Source organism: Dama dama, chromosome 33, assembly GCF_033118175.1.
Source record: "Dama dama isolate Ldn47 chromosome 33, ASM3311817v1, whole genome shotgun sequence".
NCBI classification, from domain to species: Eukaryota; Metazoa; Chordata; class Mammalia; order Artiodactyla; family Cervidae; genus Dama; species Dama dama.
In genome coordinates this window covers 46,828,975-46,852,199 of record NC_083713.1, presented here as the reverse complement: position 1 = coordinate 46,852,199, position 23,225 = coordinate 46,828,975, and the positions used below count along the sequence as shown (strand labels likewise).

At 41.4% G+C, this 23,225-nt stretch overlaps 1 protein-coding gene across 1 annotated transcript; it reads right to left on the bottom strand.

Moving 5' to 3' along the window:
* Positions 1-10,811: 10,811 nt before the first annotated feature.
* RBM43 (RNA binding motif protein 43) lies at positions 10,812-20,637 on the bottom strand. Its single transcript, XM_061135173.1, has 4 exons — positions 20,515-20,637; positions 14,015-14,222; positions 12,860-12,948; positions 10,812-12,060 (listed from the first exon to the last, which is right to left on the bottom strand). The coding sequence occupies exons 1-4, from the start codon at positions 20,515-20,517 to the stop codon at positions 11,329-11,331; spliced, it is 1,032 nt and encodes a 343-aa protein (XP_060991156.1). The 5' UTR covers positions 20,518-20,637; the 3' UTR covers positions 10,812-11,328.
* Positions 20,638-23,225: the final 2,588 nt, after the last annotated feature.

Below are 23,225 nucleotides of genomic sequence, written 5' to 3'. Positions count from 1 at the left end.
TGAATTAAAGTGAAAAAGAAGCAAAGCATAAATTACACCCATTCTCTAGCATTGAAACATGTATATTACCATGTGTAAAATAGATAACCAGTGCAAGTTCCATCATAAAGCAGGGCACTCAAAACCGGTGCTCTGGGACAACCCAGAGGGATGGGGTGGGGAGTGAGGTAGGAGGGGGATTCAGTATAGGGGAACACATGTATATTCGTGGCTGATTCATGTTGATGTATGGCAAAAACCACCACAATATTGTAAAGTAATTAGCCTCCAATAAATAAATTATACCCATTCTCTTAAATACCAGTTGAACAACGCCCCCCCCCCAACAAAGTCCTTCATATAGAAATTCTCAGAGTAGCAGTAACTTAACTATTCAAGGCAGGTCTCTTAAACATGTGAGAAATCTTTTTAACTGTGTCAAGCGAATGCCAAATTTAGGAAAACACTGCCACCTTCGAATTGTTCACAAAAAGCTAAGGTTCAACAACAAAATCCAATATAATTTTGATTAAACACGAATTCAATCTCCAGCCCAGCTCAAACCTGACTTGACTGCAGGCAATGTTGATTTATTCCTCACTCTCCAATGAAGCCTCGGGTTTTATTCTAGGAATGATAGAAACAGGACCAATAGATAATGTTTTTAGTGTTTTCATCACTCTCTATCAGGGTGACCTTGGTTTCAACTGGATAGCTCAGATCTTGGGGAAATGGATGAGTGTCTGACTGTTTTATTTTTGTAATTACATGTTGAAGGGAATGACAGCAAGACAGTGGATAGTCCCACTGCAGCTCATTCTGAGGTCAGAGTGAGGAATTTCCTCCACAGCTGGGTTCAAAGCAGAGACACAGGACTGAGGACAGCGGACGGCTGCCCATGGTGTAGGGTTAAGTTGCACAGTCATATATCTGGGTTACCTTCCCACTCTAGGCCACTCCCCCACTGTCCCACCCAAGCAAATGTCAATGAATGACAAGAAAGTGACATCCCCCAGGTTGCTTCCAGCCCAGTGAAGAACAGCAAGAGGGCCAGCGCTGACCCCATGGGAACTAGGAGAGCCTGGTCCTTCCAGAAGGACCACTTCTGACTCATCCTCCTGACACAATGGGCACATCTCAGGAAAAGAGCTGTCCAGACTATCAGTTCTCATTATCGGGGGGTAGTTCTGTCCCATTAAGCTGCCCTAAACATTGAAACAACTGATGGTAGCGAACCATAAGGAGCTTCAGTCCTGTCTGACTCTTTGGGACCCCCAGGGACTGCAGACAGCCAGGCTACTCTGCCCACGGGATTCTCCAGGTAAGAATACTGGAGTGGTTGCCATCCCCTCCTCCAGGGGATCTTCCCAGCCCGGGGATCGAACACGCGTCTCCTCTGGCTCCTACACTACAGGTGCATTCTTTACGCTAAGCCACCTGGGAAGCCCGACTGAACCTTGACTTCCAGGCAAACACAGGGTTAGATTCCTGGTCACAAGACCTTCATCAACACTGAACCTTGTGTTACACGAGCTTCTGCTGAAAGCCACCTAGTTTCATATATGCTATTGATTCATTAACACTGAATTCGTATCCAGTATTTAAGTCATGCCTGAACGAAGTTCATCAACCACACGCCTTTTCTCAGCAAAGCCCATGGCAGCCTTCTGACATCTACAGACACTACACAGCACTGCAGCCACTTTAAAGGGCAAAATCACCCCCAAAGAGCACAGACACGTGAAAACCACGGCACTGAATACCGTACAGAAGACACCTGCCGACAGTGGCAGAGCTGAAATGGAAAACCTGTGCGCCACCGTGTCCCCGCCCAGCTGGGAACAGGCCAGCCGGGCCACTCAAACTTTCTGAGCTTGCGCGCACCTTCAGGAATGGGGGTTGCACATACATTTTATGGCATGGACGAATTTGTAAATACAGAATCCACGAATAATGACAACGGACTGTGTTTGAGAAGAGCAAGCTCCGTTCCTAAAGAAGCATCTCCCCAGGAGCTGGCCTACCTTGGAGCGAACTGAAGACCGCCGAGTATGACACCAGCCAGCCCTCCTTTTTCACCCGCAGAAACAGCTACGGGACCAGTGACGGGCACTGCTCTTGACCACCTGGATGACAAGGGTCGCTCTTACAAAAGAATGTGGCTCAAATTTGGGCCCGCGGGAGAAGACATGGCGGCTCTCACGCATGCGCCCTCGAAAAATGCGCCTACACGCTGAAACAGACATTGCGTCAATGCCTGATTGAGTGGAGACGGAGACCTATCTGCAGACCAGTGAGCATAGCCCAAGAAACTCTCCTCATCATCAAGGACTCCTTTCCCAAAACCCTCAACATGCTCTGTCACTTGCTATAGCTTGCATTTCCTGAATTGCAGTTCCTCGGCTATGCCCGAATAAATTCCGTTTCTGGTGATGTGAGTTTGCCTCAGTTTACCTCTTTATTTAGGTTGACATACTGAAATGACAGACCTCTTTGGATAACTCATTAATTAACCAGGATGAACTCCTCTGGCAAACTGGGCGGGCTTACCAGTTGGCTTTGTTTCAGGTATGACCCTCCTGGTTGAGAAAGTATCCCTGGGATTTTAGAGTCAGAGACAGTGAGGACCTCAGAAAAAAGAAGAAAGGCCTTCTCACAACGGAAAATAATAATAATAAGGATTAGAGTCATTCATTTAACCAATTTGAAAGAGTTCCATTTTATACCCCCATGTGATGGAACAGAATAGATCAGTTTAAAAAGGTTGTAAGCAAGGTTTCCCTGGTGGCTCAGTGGTAAACAATCCTCCTGCCAATGCAGGAGACACGAGTTCCATCCTTGGTCCAGGAAGACCCCACGTGCCTTGGAGAAACTAAGCCTATGGGTCACAAGTACTGAGTCGGGGTTCTGGAGCCAGAGAACCACAACTGTTGAGCTCAGGTGCCGCAACTCCTGAAGCCAGAGTGCCCTGAAGCGCTGTGCTCTGCTTGCAATGAGAAGCCGGTGCACTGCAGTGAAGATAACCCCTGCTTGCAGAAACTAGAGAAAAGCTCACACAGCAAAAGCCTGTGCAGCAGCAAAGACCCAGCACAGTCCAAAATAAACAAATATTAAAAAATATTTTAAAGGGGGTCTAAAGCAGTTTGCTATGTACAGTGGTTGATGACATACAGCTAACTGCAGACATACGTGCCAGTACTCCCTCTTCACGTGCCCACTTCCCCAATCACAAAAAGAAAAAAAAAAAAAATCCGAAGGGAAAATATGAGAACTACCAGAATGTATTAGCTGGTCCAAGGCCCCTGGAGGCTAAAAGCTGCAGAAAGTCACGTCCCTTAACAGATCTCAGCTCTCTTATGGGGTGAGAGGTGGAGTCGCCTATTGTCATCAGCCTGGACAGAAACCACTTCTTCTTTCCCTGGGGCTTGGAAAATATTGAGACATTCTGATATTCCCTCCCAAGATTATGCTGTGAAACAATGAATCCTGCTTCAGTTATACATTTGTACCTATGGGGAGACAAAAGAGGGTGTTCTCTTTTATAAGAGATATTTTATAACATCAAGCAGTGCCTTCCCATGCTGCTGTTTAGTCACTAAGTCAAATTTGCCTCTTTGGGACCCCCCATGGACTGCAGACAGCCAGGCTCCTCTGTCCATGGGATTTCCCAGGCAAGAATACTGGAGTGGGTTGCCATTTCCTTCTCCAGGGGATCTTCCCAACCCAGGGATCAAACCCATGTCTCCTGCACGAGCAGGCAGATTCTTTACCACTGAGCCACCTGGGAAGTTGTTCATTCCCATGTCCCTCCTATTACAGATAAAGGCTTGAAGCAAAAGCAAATGTAAGGAAAACTGTTCAAATCATCTTACTATATTTATTCTGAACCAAGGCAAATTCTTTCCTCTGAGTGACAGGTGTGACAGAAATGGCTCTCATTTACTACAGGGAGCCAAGCCTGGATTGGAAATTTCACTGTATCAGGTCAAAACCTTATGAGGTCAGAGTTATTATTCCCATTTTATAGATGTGAAAACTGAAGGCCCAAAGTCATCAGTCAGTAAGTAGCGTTGCTAAAATTCGATCTTGGACTATCAAGCTGACCATGCTCTCAGTCTCTGTACTTTTGATTACCACATAGGCAGTGTTCTTCTGACACAGTGCTACTTGTAAGTGATGCCTACTAGCTCTAGCTTATAAAAAGAAAACAAAGAAAAATTTATTCACTTCTGAACATTGAACATTTAAAAAACAGAGAATATTAGTTAATATATGACAAAACACTAATCTTTTATGAGCGTTAAGTAGGCTGTGCCTATCAGAAAACACATGCTGTAAATGGATAAGGATAACATAAGATTAAATGTTGCGATGAAATTGCAGGGTAGGACAATTAACACCAGCCAGACAGTTGAAGGCTCCCAAATTCCACTAATCGTTGTAGACACATTAATCTTGTAGTGGCATACAGGGCGGATTGAGGGCGTGGGGGTAGGCAGAGCAGAGCCAGAAAGGCCAGTTAGAATATTATAATGGTTCAGGTATGAGCTCATTACAGTAGAGCCATTGAGAATGGAAAAGAGGAAAAAAATGCAAGTGATGGTATGGAGATAGAATCCAAAATGCTTGGTGAGGGAAGGGAATTGTGAGCTTTTCAGTCTAACAGGTGCCTTGCCAGGGAGAAAGAAGGTGAGTGAGCTGTCTTATTTGGTTGACATTTTTTATAAACCTCAAACATCTGTCTTCACCAGGAGCAAGTTGTTCATCTCAATCTTCATATACGTCCCTGGAAAAGGCTACCATTTTTACATTTTATCTTTTTATTCTCAAGATTATTTATTTTAAACAAATTTCTCCAACAACAAAAAGAACCTTTTTTATATTTTATGTCCCTCTACTCACCCCCTCCCTAAAAGTCCCTACTCTTTAACTTAATCTTCTTATAATATCTGAATCAGTGAGATATTTGTTAGACTAATTTCCTCCCATCCTTAATCCATAGAAAATCAAAAGGAGATATTAATATTCTACTCATATTGCTTTCCTCAGAAATATGTTAACTGTGGGATGTTCTTAATGTATTTACACAAGTAAGTGAATATTCATAACTTCTCCAGTGAGCTCCTAGAGCTGGCAACAGCCAGATACCAGCATAGAAAGACCTAGTGAATCTTTATAACTATCAAATTAAGTCACAAGCGATCTTTGTCTTACTGGTAAAACCTATTCAGGAGCTAGGCAAATGGAGGGAATTCAGGGAACATGCCTAGTGCTTTCCTGCCAGGGCAATAACTGGCCAACCTGCTTGAGTTTGTCTTGCTAGAATTTCCTATACGAAAGGAAATGATACAAGAATGGAGGACACATCCTAAAGAGAGGGTTAGCGATATTAGCTTGATGATATTGGCAAGTGGGAAAACTATGTAAAAGACAGAAAATTCCGATGAACACACATTTATAAGACATTTATTTCAGTACAAAATCCTGTACTAAATTCTGTGAGGAACACAGAAATTGTTCATATATTTCATAATTTGTGGAATGCCCGCTTTGTGCCAGGCACTCTGTTATAAACAGGGGATAGATAAAGTAGAAAAAAGACAAAATTTCCTGCCCTTGGAAATTCCCTGGTGGTCCAGTGGATAACTCCTTGCTTCCTCTGCAGGGGTCACGGGTTCAATCCCTGGTCAGCAAACTAAGAATCACGTGGCATGGCCAAGAAGAAAAATCTTATAAGAAAAACTTATAAAAAATTTCTAATCCTCAAGGAGTCCACAGCCACGTAGTGGGAAAGTGAGACAAGAAACCAACAAAAAGTACACTGAAATCCTATCACAGAGAGGGGGGGTATAGAGCATACAACAGGGTCCCACACAGAGAGTCAGTGCAAGGATCAGGAGTTTTTTGAAGGAAAGCCGTGTGTGTTGGTTTGTGGAGCTGCCGTCACAAATTACCACAAAGCTGGTGGTGTACAACAACGGAAGTGTATTCTCTCACCGTTCGGGAGGCTCGAAGCCTAAAATCAAAGTTTCAGCAGGATCAGGCTCAATCTGAAGACTCCAGGGAAGACATCTTCCTTGCCTCTCCCCGTCCCTGCCGTTCCCTGCCATCCTTGGCCTTCCTCGTAGCTGTGTCCCTCCACCGTCTGCCTTTGTCATCACGAGAGCATATTCCCTGTTTCCTCTGAGTCTCTCCCCAGAGTGTCCTCTCCCCTTCTTACCAGAACACCAGTCACTGGGTTAACTAACCACATCTACAAAGACCCTGTTTCCAAATAAGGTCACGTGCTGAAGTTCCAAGAGGACATGAATTTTGAGGGAATACTACTCAACCCTCTAAACCAGGCAAGAAACGACCTAGGCCTGATCTAAGGTGGTGGCTACATGAATAGAAAGAAGAAACCCAGAACGACTCTTTGTTTTCCAGTTTGGGTAACACATTGGTGCCAGCTCTAAGATGAGGTATTCCAAGCAGAGGGAGCTTTTCTTGGGCTGTTGGTATTACCAAGTTCTTAAGATGATAACCACTACTCTTTTTTTTTTTTTTTTGGCTGTGCTGCGTGGCTTAAGAAAATGCCTTAGTTAGCCAACTAGGGATCGAACCCACGCTATCATCAATGAAAATGTGAAGTCCTAATCACCGGACCTCCAGGGAATTTGCTACAACTACTATTCTTGACCATCTCTTGCTTAACAGGTTTTCTAAAACTCAAGGACCCTGCAAAATAGGTATTATTTTCAGATTACAACTGAGAACACTGAAGCTAGAGGGGTGAGGGACTTTTCCAGAACCACTCAGTTTGGAGGAGGTAAAAGATGAAAGAGAAAGGGTGGGTGGAGAATATGGAAAAGTTCCCACTTGAGTCTAAGCCAATATTCATACCAGGAAATGGTCCCAGAGTAATGACATTTTGACAGGATAGTTACATTCCTTAAACTACTGTCTTTGGGGAGCTCCATATCTTGTCGCTAACAAGGTTTAGATGACAAATTTGACATTTCCTTCCCTTTACTCCTTTATATATGTGAGTTTTCTATAGAGGAATGAAAGAATCTTGTCCCTAAGTTAGAAGTTGTATATAATAACTAAAGCTGTCAAAATTCAGCCATCCTTCTCATTTTGAAGTATAATTTTATATTTATATGTAAAAGCATTTTTAAGAGCCATCCAGTTAGTTCCTATATAGGTTATTAATGGAAATTGAGAGATGCTCTGTTCTCAGAGAAAGGCAGTAACATAAAAGCAACACAAAATGCACTATTTGTCCAAGGTTTATCTGTAACTTTTAATTTCTGAATAGCAACATGCTTTATAGCTAAATTTTATTATATTGACAATGTACTCAGAACTTTAACTTCTGAATGGCTAAATGCAGTTAAAATTCTACAAATTAAAATTCCACATATTAAATAAAAATTTCATATATGAAAAAGCACAAATATTCCATGATTTGTAAATAGGCATTATTTGGAAAAATGAAAATACTGGAGTAAAATCTTTACTGATGATTTGGCAGTGTTTGCATTCCTGTATTTTATCCAATAAAGTACCTCTTCTACAAAGCATTAAAAAAGAAATTCAGCTGTCCCTAAACTTGGCATTCATCTACCAAACCAAGTACTGTCCTGTTCTCCCATCTCATCCCTCCATTGGACTAACATCCATCCATAGGCTTTCATCCATAAGCTCTGGGAGCTTCTCCTGACACTCATTGAAGAAAGTTGCTCAAAACACAAAGAGAAGGCAAAAAATAATTTTGTGACCTTTTAATGCCATGCTAGACAAGCTCTAATAAGCCCACTTTAGGGTCATCTCTTTTGAGGAATATAAGTTTGTTTCACTTAATATCACAATTGATTAGGGCAATGACATTTTACAACTCTGTAAAATTAGAAGTTCAACTTCTTAAAAAACTGCTAAGGTGAGGTTATTTCCTGTTTAGCCGAGAAAACAACCTTCCAAATCAGGTTTATTGCATTGACAAGTTTTGTTTCTAATTTAGCAATTTTTACTAACATGCTTTCTCCTGCTGACTTTTAAATTTCATTTCTTATGTTCTTTTTGAATCAGTTTTGTCATTATGCTCATTTGCTCCTCAATAATAAGGTAGATAAAACTTTAACACACTTTTTCCATGAAAATTATGCTAAAAATTAGGAAATGACTAACATATCATAGGTAAGAACTGACTCTCCAACTCTACCCCAAGTGTGTATATAGCAAGCACTGCTGTAACGACTTGTTTACTTTCTTTCTCTGCTAGGCTACATGTTGAATTCTAAAGAGTCAGTGAACATTTCTGTTAACGTCACACTGTTGTCTCCAGAACCCAGAGGACAAGCACAACAAAAATCCATGAGTTTCTTACTCAGATGTTTCAGAGTCCTTTCTCCTACTCTTTTCCTTTGTTCATCACGAGCTGAAACTCACACATCTTCTTTTGTAATTTGATAATGGCTCTTATCACCATCTGCAGCATCTTTGAAAAGTACCAACTTACTATCTAATTAAATGACAGGTCTTTCTCCCAATGGCAGACACATAAGAGGGTTTAGGCTTGACAACAGAACAGAATCCACATTATCTTCATTGGTATCAGTAACTTTCAAAAATAAATTTTAATTAAAAAATCACTAAAAATAGATAAAAAATCACTACCATTTTGAAGATTAAAGAGTCAGTTTTTATTAAGGATAGAAATTGGTTACACAAGCATATTATAAGGAGAGTGTCACTAAATGAACTCTAAGATGGACATCAATATGTACAACACCTGAAATAATAATAATCTTCTCAAACAGAAGATGCAATATGCATACCTATAAACCAGTTAGCTGCATTCAGTCTATCCAATCAAGGAAGGATCATCACTCTGACCCAGGTCTTTGCTGAAAGCCTATTTTATTGGTGTTAAACTTGTGGTAATAATGAAAACCTGTGCAGGTATCAAATATAACTGCACCGGTTATCAATTTATTAACTCAGCTTTAAATTCATCCTCCATGCCTGCTCAGTAACAAACCTGGGCCCTTTAAATATTTTCCCCTTGTAGCTGACAAAATGTTAGGCTTTCTCAGTAGAGGGCGCTGGAGAGGCATTGCGGGAAGAAAGTCTTGTTCCTACTTCAATGGATTAAATTGGCAAGCTCTTCGGAATCCAGCGTCCCCCCATACCTACCCAGCTTCTTCAGCACAGGCAGCTTCCCCAACATTAGGCCCCTGCAGAACGGGCGGCTGCTCCCGCGTCCAGCACCCCCCTCCCCCACGGAAGGCCTCCCCCCATTCAGCAGCTGTAGTACACGTCGGTCAGCAGGGACCCCCTCAGGCATGTTGTAAGGGCGGGTCCCTGGTCAGACAAGACTGTGAACAGGCTCTTCCAGTACCCTAGAGGATGGATTTCTAGCAAGATCCCCTGGCACAAACCCTCCAGCGAAGTCTGGATTTCAGTTCCGGGGTGCATGGTGGATGGGAGGAGGTTCTTCATTGGGTGCTCTATCTAAACTCCTTATATCTGCTATTCCTATATCTGGTAGAGTTTTCTCTATTTCTTATGAGCCAGTCCCTCATTATTCCAATTCCCTGTCATTGCTAACAATTCTTTATCTTAAACTTTCCCTGTTCAAATTACTGTATGCCTCCTCTCCTGATCGGACCTAGACTGAGACAATACCCCCAGAAGCAAAATGAAAATCAAACACCTTTTTAAAGATACCTTATTCGGTACTTAATATAAACAGAAGTTTCCCATGATGAAAAGTTTAGCCATACAGAAATGAAATAAGACATTTAAAGAAATGGAGATAATTTACATAGTTGGAATTTAGGTAGCTAAGAAAGAGGAAAGCTCATAGATTTGTCTTAAGATTTTCTACTGCTACAAACAGTTCAAATCATCATAATCATGTTGTTTATGTTGAGATGAGTAAGATGTATGTTTTATAATCCTGGGAGGGTCTCTGCAGTGCCCCAGATACTGAAAACTGGCTTAATGCTAAATTAAATGCAGGACAGTCACAGACAACCCAATGACTTACAAGTTTTATTTCCCTTCTTCAGTAAAAAGCTTTCAAATCCTCCTGTCATCTTTAAGGAAACATTTCTCAATTGTTTAAGTAGCAATCTGTCATCTTTAAGGAAACATTTCTCAATTGTTTAAGTAGCAATCAGAAGAATGGTTCACTAACCAAGAGCATGGGCAAGTTACATTACGTCAATGGGCACCAGTTTCCTCATCTGAGAAAGGGGGACAAAGACAGCTCCTACCTCACAGGGTTCCTGTCAGGACTGAATGAGTAACGATATGCAATGCACTTAAACTTATGCCTAGCAAGTAAGTGTTTGCTATTATTCCCATTGTCCACGATCCTATTGCTGAAATGCTATTACTTTTACAATTATAAAATAGACAATACATAATTTCAACAAGAGAACCAACATTTTATATAAGCACTTAGGCTAAGTAAGCGGCAGGAAAAATGTCCTGTATGTCCAGTAGCCTTATACCAAAATGGGATTTAGTCAAGTAGTGACTACCTGCATCAGAAATACTTACCATCTAGGCAGCTTCTCAGGCGAGTTTTGCTAACATTTTAATTCTATTTGTAGTAAACATAAACTTTATAAATGTTAAGCTTATGTAACTTTATAAATGTATAAATATTGTCCATGGCATAATAATAATCATTCAAACTTCTTATATGTTAGAATGAAGGCTCTATTTAAAATTTATTTATTTTTAATTGAAGGATAATTGCTTTACAATATTGTGTTGGTTTCTGCCATACATCAACATGAATCAGCCACAGGTATATACATGCCCCCTCCCTCTTGAACCTCCCTCCCACCTCCCACCCCTTGAGGTTGTCACAGAGCCCCAGTTTGAGTTCACTGAAGGCTACTTTTTTCCTAAGAATTTGGGGTTGCAGAAAAAATGAGGTTTCCTCAAAGTTTAGTGAGTTTTTTAAGTTTTATACCTTAGATATTATCTTTGGGTTTAACTCTTACTGATGGACAGCTACATAACTTCAAACAAGGGTTTTTACCTTCCCAAATCCTAGTCTCTTCTCCTGTAGCATGAGAATGGCAATGCCTATGACGAAAGATGGTCACAAGAATTAAATGAGGTAGGGAGTTCCCTGGCAATTCAGTGGTTAGGACTCGGCGCTTCCACTGCAGGGGGCCCAGGTTTGATCCCTGGTTGGGGAACTAAGATCCCATAAGCTGTGCGATACTGCCAAAAAAAAATTAAATGAGATAATGTGTGTAATGCGGGCATCACGCATGACATCACCACTGCTCAGTAAGGGAAGGAATCAGTCAGCCCTTCTTGTTACTACTGCTGAGGATTTTATTACCTAACTTTTTGCCTTATGAATTCCATGACGTCTTTTTTAAACAAGTATGTGTCAGAAGGAGGTCCTATAACATCAATGTGTGTCTTATAGAAATTAACCAGAACCTGAAGGTAACTCGAACTTAGCTGCTCACATGCCAACTTAATATTTTTTTTCTCTTTATCTTCCTTTCCTTCTAAAATAAATGTCTCCTTTCTAAGCTCAAAGTGAAGAGCATGTGAATATTTCTCAATGAACTCTTTTACCTGTTTTTCATTGTTTGGCTGAGAACCACCTTGAGCATTCTTTATACAAAGTGTGGTAACTTCACCATCCACTGTCTCTTGACACAGAACATGAAATTTTCTCAGTGTGCTTTCATAAACTTTTCTCTTCTTTTTCAGGTAAAGGAAAGTATCTGTGTCAAGAACAAGACTTTCTCCTTTTTTCGTAGTCTCAGGTGTCAATGACCTGCGTGGCTTTAAAGAGTGACTATTTCTCTGTGTACTTCCCCTGGGGCTCTGTCTACTCCTATTTTTTTCTAAAAGAAAACTTGCTTTTAATAGCAAAAATTCTTTGAGCTTCTCGATAGCCAGAAATGTTCCTTGAACGGAGATTCTTCCATTGGCGTCCAAAGGACTTAAGCATAACGTTGGGATTTCCCTTTTCAGGTCCATTACCAGACTTTCTAGACGGATTTGACTCCGAAAAACAGAAAGATCAAGGACAGCCATTACAGAGCTGAAGACCTAAAATTAAACAGAGAAGTTAAAACAGCACCACCTAGGGGAAAGACTGCATAAATACATTCTTGTTTTGCCACTTTCTGTCTGCCCAGCAGCAGCCCTAGCCAGACCTCCAAAGCCTCACAGTTTGGCTTCTTACCCCATAGCTGTCCATTTAAAGGGGCCCCACAACCTATCAAGGCCACAGTGTTTGATTTTGGGGTTCACAGTTCCTCACTGGACTCCCCCAGATAGAGTTGATTAAATATTATTTAGAGGCAGAATGTTTTTTTGAATCAAAGTTTTAAGCAGAACGCACAGATAAACTGTTCCAGTGGTGCTCTGTGGATAGGGGTCCCTGGAGAGAGCCCTCCCTCCTCGTGAGAAGTTCATTGGATGGTTGCAGAGAACCCTACCTTTGTTACAGAATAAAGTTTTAAATCAGTGCTTTGAATTTTATTTTCCTCTTATTTCCTCCTTACTTGTGTCTTCAAAGTTCCTTTTTAATGTTCATCCAAATTGGTTTTTTACCCCACAAAATAAGTCTTTAGGTAGATGCCAGACATCATCCATGACAGTATAAGAGCTCACTGTCACTTTAAAAGTATTAAGAGCATCATAGAAAAACAGGAAAACAGAACAAGCAATAACCAAAAATCTTTCAGGACACAGGTTTGGCCTTTAACACTGACCCACATTAAGGAGCTTGCACTTTCTTTTCTAGAAGTCATAGGGTGAGGGTGCTTTGGCCTCCCATGTAGGAGACACTTGGCAGAAAACATGGGATCTAGACGATCGGCATGCCTGCAGCCATCACACCTACCTTTTCACTGAAATGGGAGACTGTGAGTTGAGCATATCCAACCATGTCTGCTAGACAGTGCTTCTTTTTTCTGACAACATTCTCTGCAACTAAGTGGAAGAAGGGGCCATCAGAAAGGTTTGTGGCACAATACAGTAATAATTATTTTAATTAATAGTAATAGAGATATTCAGTTCTTTTAAAATACCTAAGATTTTTTCCCGCTTTTCCTCTAAATTCAGCATTTAAATCCTTTTTCCTTCTAGTTTAACATATTAAAATTTATACATACATACATATATATATATATAAAACACATGTATGTTATGTATGTTACATACGTAACACCTAAAAGTAAATCCCCCACCACTCTGTTAATTATGGTCATGAGACTTCACCTTTCTGAATCCAGGGTATCACACTATCCCAGCTAGTCTTCCTGATTCACTGGCTGACCTGGTCAGTCTCCTTCACTAATTGTCCTTCCCTCCCCCTTCTCTCAAGGCATTGACATGCACCATCCATGAGGCTAGAGGGGTGAACAGCTCCACAGACCCAACTTTCTCACCTATGTCAGGTATAGGCCAGGAAGAGAATGGCTCAATGTGACCTCAGATCCAGGCCATATCTCCCCAGTCCAACTTTCCCATTAATAAAGCAGTACTTATCTTGTTTATGAGATTATGCATAGCTTCTGTGGGGCTTTTTTCTGTATTTTACAAGTTTTCTACAATAAAGTGTATCACCTTTATCTCATGATATAGATGGATTTAAAATACAGAAAACAAGAAGTCTTTAAGACTTTTTCAGTTACTGACAACTCTATCACAAGGCACTTTCACATATAGTCTTCCTAACACACTATCGTGCCACTTTTATATTCAAGAATAGAATTACTACTTTTTAAACTTTACCAATCCCATGAATTATTTTGTTGTTGTTGTTCTTGTTGCTGCTATTGTTTAGTCACTAAGCTGTGTCCTTCTCTTTGTGACTCCATGAACTGCAGCACACCAGACTTCCCTGTCCTTCACTATCTCACAGAGTTTGCTCAGACTCATGTCCATCAAGTTGGTGATGTTATCCAACGATCTCATGAATTAGTCTACTGAAGTTCAATTTTTAATTTCATTCCAGAAGTATTTCTAAGGTTATAAAAATTTGATTTGGAAATACCTGTTTTTTCTTTGAATGTTACATATGCAGCTCCCTTAGTTCTTGTTGGATATGTCACATCTTCAACAATTCCACCCCCATTGTCAGTATCTTCAAAGTGAATCTTCACTAATGTGGTCAGTAACTGGTCATTAAGACCAACTGGAAGACCAGCAACTACAATTGTTCTTTCAGAAGCTTTGGATTCCTTAACATTCAAAACTGATGCCTGTGAAAGAAACAATAGGACACTTTTTAAGTATATGATTCTACTTAATATAGGCAATATTACACACCAGTGGGAAAGGCTGTTTTATTTAATAGCCTCTATTTAATAAAGGCCCTCTTGATAGCCTCTATTTAATAAAGGCCCTCTTGGAACCGATCAGATACCTGAAAAGAAAAATATCAAGGATAGGAGCCTGGCCTCACACCATATACCAGCATAAATGTTATATAAATTTGAGAGTTAAAATGTAAAAAGTAAACCCTTTTTTTAAGAAATGGAAAACATTGGTTAATATTTTTCAGATGTTAGAAAGACCGAAAAGTTATTGTAATCACAAAGGAAAAATTAAGGGAGAGTTTTCTAAATCAAATTTTTTTTTAAAGTCAAGCTAATCACAAAATGTGGTAGTTTGGAGTTGACTGTATATCTTCTTGAATGTAGAGTTGAAAGTACATAAGACAATAAGAAATACATTCTTGCTCTCTTTTTTTTTTTTTTTTTCTTGGTCAAAACTAGAGAAAAATCACCATAAAAAAATAAATGAATGAAACCCTAGCAATAATATTGGGACTGCAGTGGAGTAAACCCTACCTTTCAGCACACATCTGAGATACAACCCAACCGCTGAGAGCACACGCTATTGCAGATCATGGAACCCTGGGCACAGAGGATCAGCTGCGAGTAGATCCTTCCCTGAACTCACTCACTGTTCAGTTCAGTTCAGTTCAGTCGCTCAATCGTGTCTGACTCTTTGTGACACCATGAACCACAGCACACCAGGCCTCCCTGTCCATCACCAACACCCGGAGTTTACCCAAACTCATGTCCATTGAGTCGGTGATGCCCTCCAACCATCTCATCCTCTGTCGTCCCCTTCTCCTCCAGCCCTCAAACTTTCCCAACATCAGGGTCTTTGCTAGTGAGTCAGTTCTTCGCATCAGGTGGTCAAAGTATTGGAGTTTCAGCTTCAACATCAGTCTTTCCAATGAACACCCAGGACTGATCTCCTTTAGGATGGACTGGTTGGATCTCCTTGCAGTCCGAGGGATTGTCAAGAGTCTTCTCCAACACCACAGTTCAAAAGCATCAATTCTTCAGCATTCAGCTTTCTTCATAGTCCAACTCTCACATCCATACATGACTACTGGAAAAACCATAGCCTTGACTAGACAGACCTTTGTTGACAAAGTAATGTCTCTGCTTTTTAATATGCTGTCTAGGTTGGTCATAACTTTCCTTCCAAGGAGTAAGCGTCTTTTCATTTCATGGCTGCAATCACCATCTGCGGTGATTTTGGAGCCCAAAAAAATAAAGTCAGCCACTGTTTCCACTATTTCCCCATCTATTTGCCATGAAGTGATGGGACAGGATGCCATGATCTTAGTTTTCTGAATGTTCAGCTTTAAGCCAACTTGTTGACTCTCCTCTTTCACTTTCATCAAGAGGCTCTTTAGTTCTTCTTCACTTTCTGCCATAAGGGTGGTGTCATATGCATATCTGAGGTTATTGATATTTTTCCCAGCAATCTTGATTCCAGCTTGTGCTACTTCCAGCCCAGCGTTTCTCATGATGTACTCTGCATATAAGTGAAATAAGCAGGGTGACAATATACAGCCTTGACGTACTCCTTTTCCTATTTGGAACCAGTCTGTTGTTCCATGCCCAGTTCTAACTGTTGCTTCCTGACCTGCATACAGGTTTCTCAAGAGGCAGGTCAGGTAGGTCAGAGACGGTATTCCCATCTCTTTCAGAATTTTCCACAGTTCATTGGGATCCACACAGTCAAAGGCTTTGGCATAGTCAGTAAAGCAGAAATAAATGTTTTTCTGGAACTCTCTTGCTTTTTTGATGATCCAACAGATGTTGGCAATTTGATCTCTGGTTCCTCTGCTTTTTCTAAAACCAGCTTGAACATCTGGAAGTTCACAGTTCATGTATTGCTGAAGCCTGGCTTGGAGAATTTTTAGCATTACCTTACTAGCGTGTGAGATGAGTGCAATTGTGCGGTAGTTTGAGCATTCTTTGGCATTGCCTTTCTTTGGGACTGGAATAAAAACTAACCTTTTCCAGTCCTGCGGCCACTGCTGAGTTTTCCAAATTTGCTGACATATTGAGTGCAGCACTTTCACAGCATCATCTTCCAGGATTTGAAATAGCTCAACTGGAATTCCATCACCTCCACCAGCTTTGTTCGCAGTAATGCTTCCTAGGGCCCACTTGACTTCAAATTCCAGGATGTCTGGCTCTAGGTGAGTGATCACACCATCGTGATTATCTGGGTCGTGAAGATCTTTTTGTGTAGTTCTTCTGTGTGTTCTTGCCACCTCTTTTTAATATCTTCTGCTTCTGTTAGGTCCATACCATTTCTGTCCTTTATTGAGCTCTTCTTTGCATGAAATGCTCCCTTGGTTTCTCTAATTTTCTTGAAGAGATCTCTAGTCTTCCCCATTCTGTTGTTTTCTTCTATTTCTTTGCACTGATTACTGAGGACGGCTTTCTTATCTCTCCTTGCTATTCTCTGGAACTCTGCATTCAAATGGGTATATCTTTCCTTTTCTCCTTTGCTTTTCACATCTCTTCTTTTCACAGCTATTTGTAAGGCCTCCTCAGACAGCCATTTTGCTTTTTTGCATTTCTTTTTCTTGGGACGGTCTTGATCCCTGTCTCCTGTACAATGTCACGAATCTCTGTCCATAGTTCATCAGGCACTGTGTCTATCAGATCTAGTCCCCTAAATCTATCTCTCATTTCCACTTGGGAAGCCCATGATTATAATACACTCTCTGTTAACTTCTTATACTAACGTTTTCATTTATTCCCCCACTCATTTAGGGAAATGGACCTACAAACTTCTCCCAATGCTTGTATAGGTAGTCCAGCCTGATTACACCAGAGCTCAGATATAATCTATTCCTAAATTATCCCCAAGGAGGACAGGATGTCTCACGGGTCCAAGTCATGGTTGATCAATCACAAAGATGGTTTGGTTTTCAGTTCAGAGGACTCTGTAAACTCAGTCAGACTTTACTGGCAATAGGCAAACTGCTTCTGACCTCCCCAATAAAGAAAACAGTCTAAGCACACATACAATGCCCTATCCCAAGAGTACATTAAAATGAAGATGAAAATAGAATAAAAAGAAAATAAATCCAGTTAAGGGAAGCAGCACAGGAGAGATTCCAACAAATTTCTTGAAGACTGGAAAGACATAAAAGTATGTGAAAGGATATGACAGGGGAAACCCAGAGTAAAGAAGTGGGGGCTGCAATGGAAAGGGGACAACCTTCTTGACAGAACCTCAGAAATTTAAAAAGGGACCAAAACCAGAATGATTAGTTGAAAAGCTAGCAGCAAGACAAAACTAAATGAACATTCTAAGGAGAATCTGACCTGCTAGTATGGGCAAACACCCCTCCCACCCTTTCTGGTATTTGAAAAAGCCCAAGCCTAAAGATCATCAGAAAATTAAGGCATGACATGTTTGGAATAAATTACAGACTACAAATAAAGACTCTATTTGACACAGCTGTTAGGAATATTTTTTTGTAACTGGAAAAAGGAAAAATACACATGACATTGGACCAAAAGGAAAAAAAGTAATACAGAATCTATTAGACCCTGCTGTAAACAATATTTACTGTTTGCATAATAATATGAACACTCTCGTAAACTTTTAGATGAATTCTGTAAAAATCTTCAAAATTACTGAAGACTTAAATATGATTACAGAATAAAATGGAATCATTCAACCCTATCAATAGAATAAAGGCAAAACTAACAGAAGTTAAGAAAAAAAGAAAAATCTATACTTATATTACAGAAAATCATGTAAATACTATCAAAATCTAAGTGTATTATGAAAGAAACAAAAATAGTCCATAGGGGAATTTAAAATACTATTAAAACTTCCAAACTTGGAAGAGGGGAAAAGTCAGAGTTCACTTCAGTGAAATCCTCATTTATCACAACAGGAATTCAATAGGAAATGACTAAAGTCAATGATAACTGATCTCTCAGTATCTCCTTTGATATTTCAGCTGGTAGTTATTAAAATAGGGTGGCAAAAATGTACCTGCATTTCTTAGAATACATAATATCTTGTCAATCAATTGATCAATTAGCTAATACAGTATTAACTAAGCATGTGCTCTATCCCTGGCAATATGTTGGGTACCAAAGATGACACACACAAGATATAAAACACCCCTTACCCTGAAATTATTCCACCATAAACATAAAAATTTACTGAACATTTATTATGTGTGGGGCACCAGGATAGGCTTTAGGATTACCAACACACACACAAAGGGGACCTCCCTTATGGATGAGGAGGAGGCAGACACATATATAAATCATTTTAGCGGTGCTTGGTAGGCACAAAGAGAGGAAGGTCTTCTTCCTTACAAGAAGAACAGACCAACACCCCAAAATGTGAGAAGGATACAAGACCATTCACAAGAAAATGCTAAAACACACAATAGAAGCCATTCAGAATTAGGAAGCAAGATTAATGCTGACTAAAGCAGTCAAAGTAGGCTTCATGAAAGAGACCTTGACAGCTGAGGTCAAATTTTAATTAATGGTCAAATTTAATTAAAAATGCAACAAGAGTTCACAGCGAAACAAAGGGACAGAGGAGTGAAGGATGCAAATAGCTTCTGTTGAGACAAAGAAAGCAAAGGTCCTTCGTGTCTCCTAAAAGGGAAATTCATAACTGAATCTTTGTTATCGTAGGTGCTTTGAATGGAACAAAACAGTTTCTTAAAATACTTGGGGACAACTAGATTGCATAGGAGACAGTAAAAATATAAAAATGTGTTCCTCCATCCTAGCCCCAAGTGTAAGATGTAATTATCTCAAAATAGTTCTAGAAGAGGGAAAAAAAAATGACAGACTATTCAGACATTCAGGGAATCTTGTTTTGTATAAGATTTGTCTTGACTCACTATGCATCTGGCTCTAACAGTCCATAGTTAAAGTGGCTAATGAATAAGCATCCTTTTTGTCCTTCATCAATATCAAAGAAAAACTTTCAATCAATTTAAATTCACAGAATCTTACTTCCTCGCCACTACCTTCAGCAATACTAGTGTTATATTTCTTTATTCAAATGTCTAAAATTTATCTTTGAAATCAACAGACGGCTATTCATCTCTTTCATCCAACATTAAGAAGAAAAAGAGAGGTCTTGGAGATAGCCCTTTCAATAGTTATCACATGGAGATACAGTTTTTTTGAAATAAGAGCAACATTCTGAGCAGGAGGTATCAAGGTGATGGCATTTTCCCTGTATCAGTGATACGTTTTAAGAGACTTTTGACCATCCTATCAGAAAGCAAAAAGATAAAAAGAAAAACTGAATTTATTTCTGTAAGGAAAGCACTAGGCAGAGATAATTAAATTTATCCACTTTGTTGACTTACATTCCTTTTCTTAAAATTGGTTTCATTCAGGTTGCCTTTACCGCCCCCCGGTAAACAAAATCACACTTGAAACTCACAACTGCTTTGGCGTTTCTCACCTGAAAGGGAAGGGCCCTGCCACTGTTTTCAGGCGCTTGATGGAAAAAGGCGCCTGCCTGCTTAGTCGCTCAGGTTTGTCTCGCTCTATGGGACCCCCCTGGACTGCAGACCTCCAGGCTCCTTTCTGTCTATGGGATTTCCCCGGCGAGAATACTGGAGTGGGTTGCCATGGCCTCCTCCAGGGGATTTTCCCCACCCGATGGAAAGAACACGGAAGGCTAAAGTCTTAAATTTGCTGACAGTTCTTGCGAGGCATCAGAGATGGTGACATCACAAAGCCCTTTGTGTCTAGAGAAAGAACTAAGGCCACAAGAGAAAGGAAATCCCGCTAAGACACCAGGCTGCTTTCCCAACTTGTGTCCTTGGCTCCAACCCTTCTGGCTGGCCCTTTAACAAAGGAAAACGGTGGCCTCCATTTCTGGGCAATTCTCTCCGCTCCTGTTCCCCAAAGCGTGGGAGGACAACAGTTAGCCCTAACACGGCCGCTCCTGGACCAAACGGCTGTGTCCCGGCCGGCCGGGCACCGAGTGGGCGAGGCGGCCGCGGCGATGCGCGCCTTCGGAGCTGGCCGCCCAGCTGCGGTCAATTTCAGGAGCGGGCCGAACTGCCCCCGGGCAGGTGCGGACAGGCTGGGCTGGGTTTGCCTCTGGGGCCCTCCTCGCGCCTCCCCCAGTCACCCCTCACTCACGCCGGTCCTCCGGATCTTGGGGGACCGGATGACGGCACGGGGACCACTCCGCCCTGCAAAACCCAAAACAAAAGCAACTTGCCATGGCGGAGGAGAAACTCGCCTTCGGCTGCCGGCGGGGCCCAGAGCTGGGGGAGCCTGGGCTGGCGGGCAGGTTTTGGTTTCGGTTTTCTGTTCCCGCTCTCTTGGAGACCGCCCCTCCACCCCCACCCCGCGGTTCTGCGGCCTGGGGCCCTCGGGCGGGGAGCCCGGACCTGGGACAGCGGCTGTCAGGACGCCCCCGGTAGTTTTGCAACTTTTGAAACCAAGCTGGAGAGCGGCCAGAGGATTCCCCGGCGGGAGTGCGGGGATTTTCCCCGGGGCTGTGTCCTGCGCGCAGTAGAATCTGAATGACCCTTCTTTACGCCCTTATTATCTCCCTAGCCCGGTTCTCCCCACGCCACGCTTGTTTCTCCTCTCGTCACCTACCCAGGGCCAGTAGCCAGGTGCGCAGGGCGCAGGATGGACGGCTCACTGTCCCTGCCAAAAAAAGAGCTCACCACCCTGTGCACCCTGTGCACCCTGTGCTCAGATTCCTCAGCCAGACACCTGTTGGGACACAGGGAATCTATATGCATAGCTTCAGAGTCAAAGAGAGCATGAGTAAGAAAAGCAGGTGGCTGACTAGTATGCAGAAATCCAATTCCATGACTAAGAAATACAAGCTGAAATCAGAACAGGATCCCTTTCTCTGAGGACTAGATTGGCAAAAATTAAAAAGTGTTGGTAATACCCATTGTTGCCCAATGTGGGGAAGCATCAGTGTTGTTGCAAGCCTAGACAAGGTATAAACATTTCTAAGGATTTTGGCCCCTCTCAAAAATGTAAAGTGCAAAAAAAAGAAAATAAAAAAGTAAAAATGCATATATCCTTAGAATTAGCAACTCCATTTTCAGAACTGAACTAAAGTTACAGTACACAAGAATAACTAAGATATTGGACAGAAATTTTAACTGTGCATTGCTTGTAATACATTTTTTTTTTTTCAGACTCTGGAATCCACCCAGTTTAACCAAGAATATAACTATTTATTATATGGCCAATGGCACATTTAGTGAGCCAGGCCTATGGCTATGAAGATTTTAAAACAATGAGGTAAATCTATGTGTAATTCCCTAATTTATATTTTATATAGATCCCTACACTTAAAAGCCCACTCCAATGTCTGATAAGCATGTAAAATTTAGTGAGAACTTCCTCCCGTTCTTCCCTCTTGGTAAACTGCACTAGCACCCACCAAGGAGCTTAAATTCAAGACGTCTTCCTTAATCCCTCTTTTCCTAGCTCGGTTAGTATGTTCCATTAACTCCAACTTTATTTCTACCACCCAAATCAACCCAGCTTTTCGGCCTTGTTCCCCTTCAATTCTTTCTGGATACCACACCCAGTAAGATATTTTTTAAATGTACATCAGCTTTGATCACTGTTCGAACCCTTCATTGTTTTTCCATTGCACTTTGAATAAGATTTACATCCCCACCACGGGGGGTTTCCCGGGCCCTGCTTCTGCCTCTAGGCCTTGTCAGCTCCTCCCTGATATTCACTTAACTGCCTCACTTTCTTTGGAGCCTTAGCTCCAATGAGCCCTCTTTAGAGAGACTCTGATCATCGAGTCCAAATTTGTCCCCCCAGTTATTATTCCATCTTAATAGCACTCACCTCTTTCTAAAAGTATCTTTATACCTTTGTTTCTTTTTTCTTAACCTGTCACCTGCACCAACACAATACGTAGTAGGGTAGTAGGAAGGGGGACCCCTTCAGGGCAGGAGAGTGGGCTTTTGTCTAACACTCAGAAATGAACTGTCTGAGGAGACACACGTGCTGACAGAACAAGAGATTTTATTGGGAAGGGGCAATGGGGTGGAGAGCGAGAGGGTAAGGGAATCCTGGAGAACTGCTCCGCCATGTGGCAGACAGCGTCAGGTTTTATGGTGATGGGACTAGTTTCCAGGCTCTCTGGCCAATCATTCTGACTCAGGGTCCTTCCCGGCGTGCTGTGCATTGCTCAGCCAAGATGAAATCCAGCAAGAAGGATTCTGGGAGATTGGTAGGACATATGGGCTGGCATCTCCTCTCTCCTTTTGGCCTTTCCTGAATTCTTCCGGTGGGTAGTAGCTTGTTAGTTAAGATAACTCAAGCAAGGGTTTACTATCAGGCCTGGCCAGGGTGGGCAGTTTTGCTCAATGGTTTCCCTAACAGTAATACTGCTCACCAATATTCTATTTGTCCTCAATTCAATTTCATGTGGAGGGACTGGCCTTCTCCCTTTGATGGTAGACATGGTCATATGATTCATTCAGCCAAGAAATGTAAGGAGAATTGATATGTCTCATATTTGGATGGGAGAATTTCACTGCTTTAGCCCAAGAGTTTCCAATGCTGTCTTTGCCTTGGTGCTCATAGAAGCATGTATTGAAAGGAACATGTGTCAGTGAGCCAACACATAGAACACAGCTGCCTGAGCCCATAACAAAATTTGCATGATTATGAAATAACTTTGATGTTTAAAACCACTGAAATTTTTTTTCAGCAGTATCACCTAGGATAGTCTGACTAATATATCCAAGCCACTAGAATAAAAGAACCCCATGAAAATATCTGGAAATCACACATCTGGTAAGGGATTTGTGTTCAGAATACACAAAGAACTGTTACAACTCAAAAATAAGATAACCTACTTTAAAACGGACAAAAATTGAATAGACATTTTGTCAAAGAAGATACATGAATGGCTAATATGCACATGAAAATGTG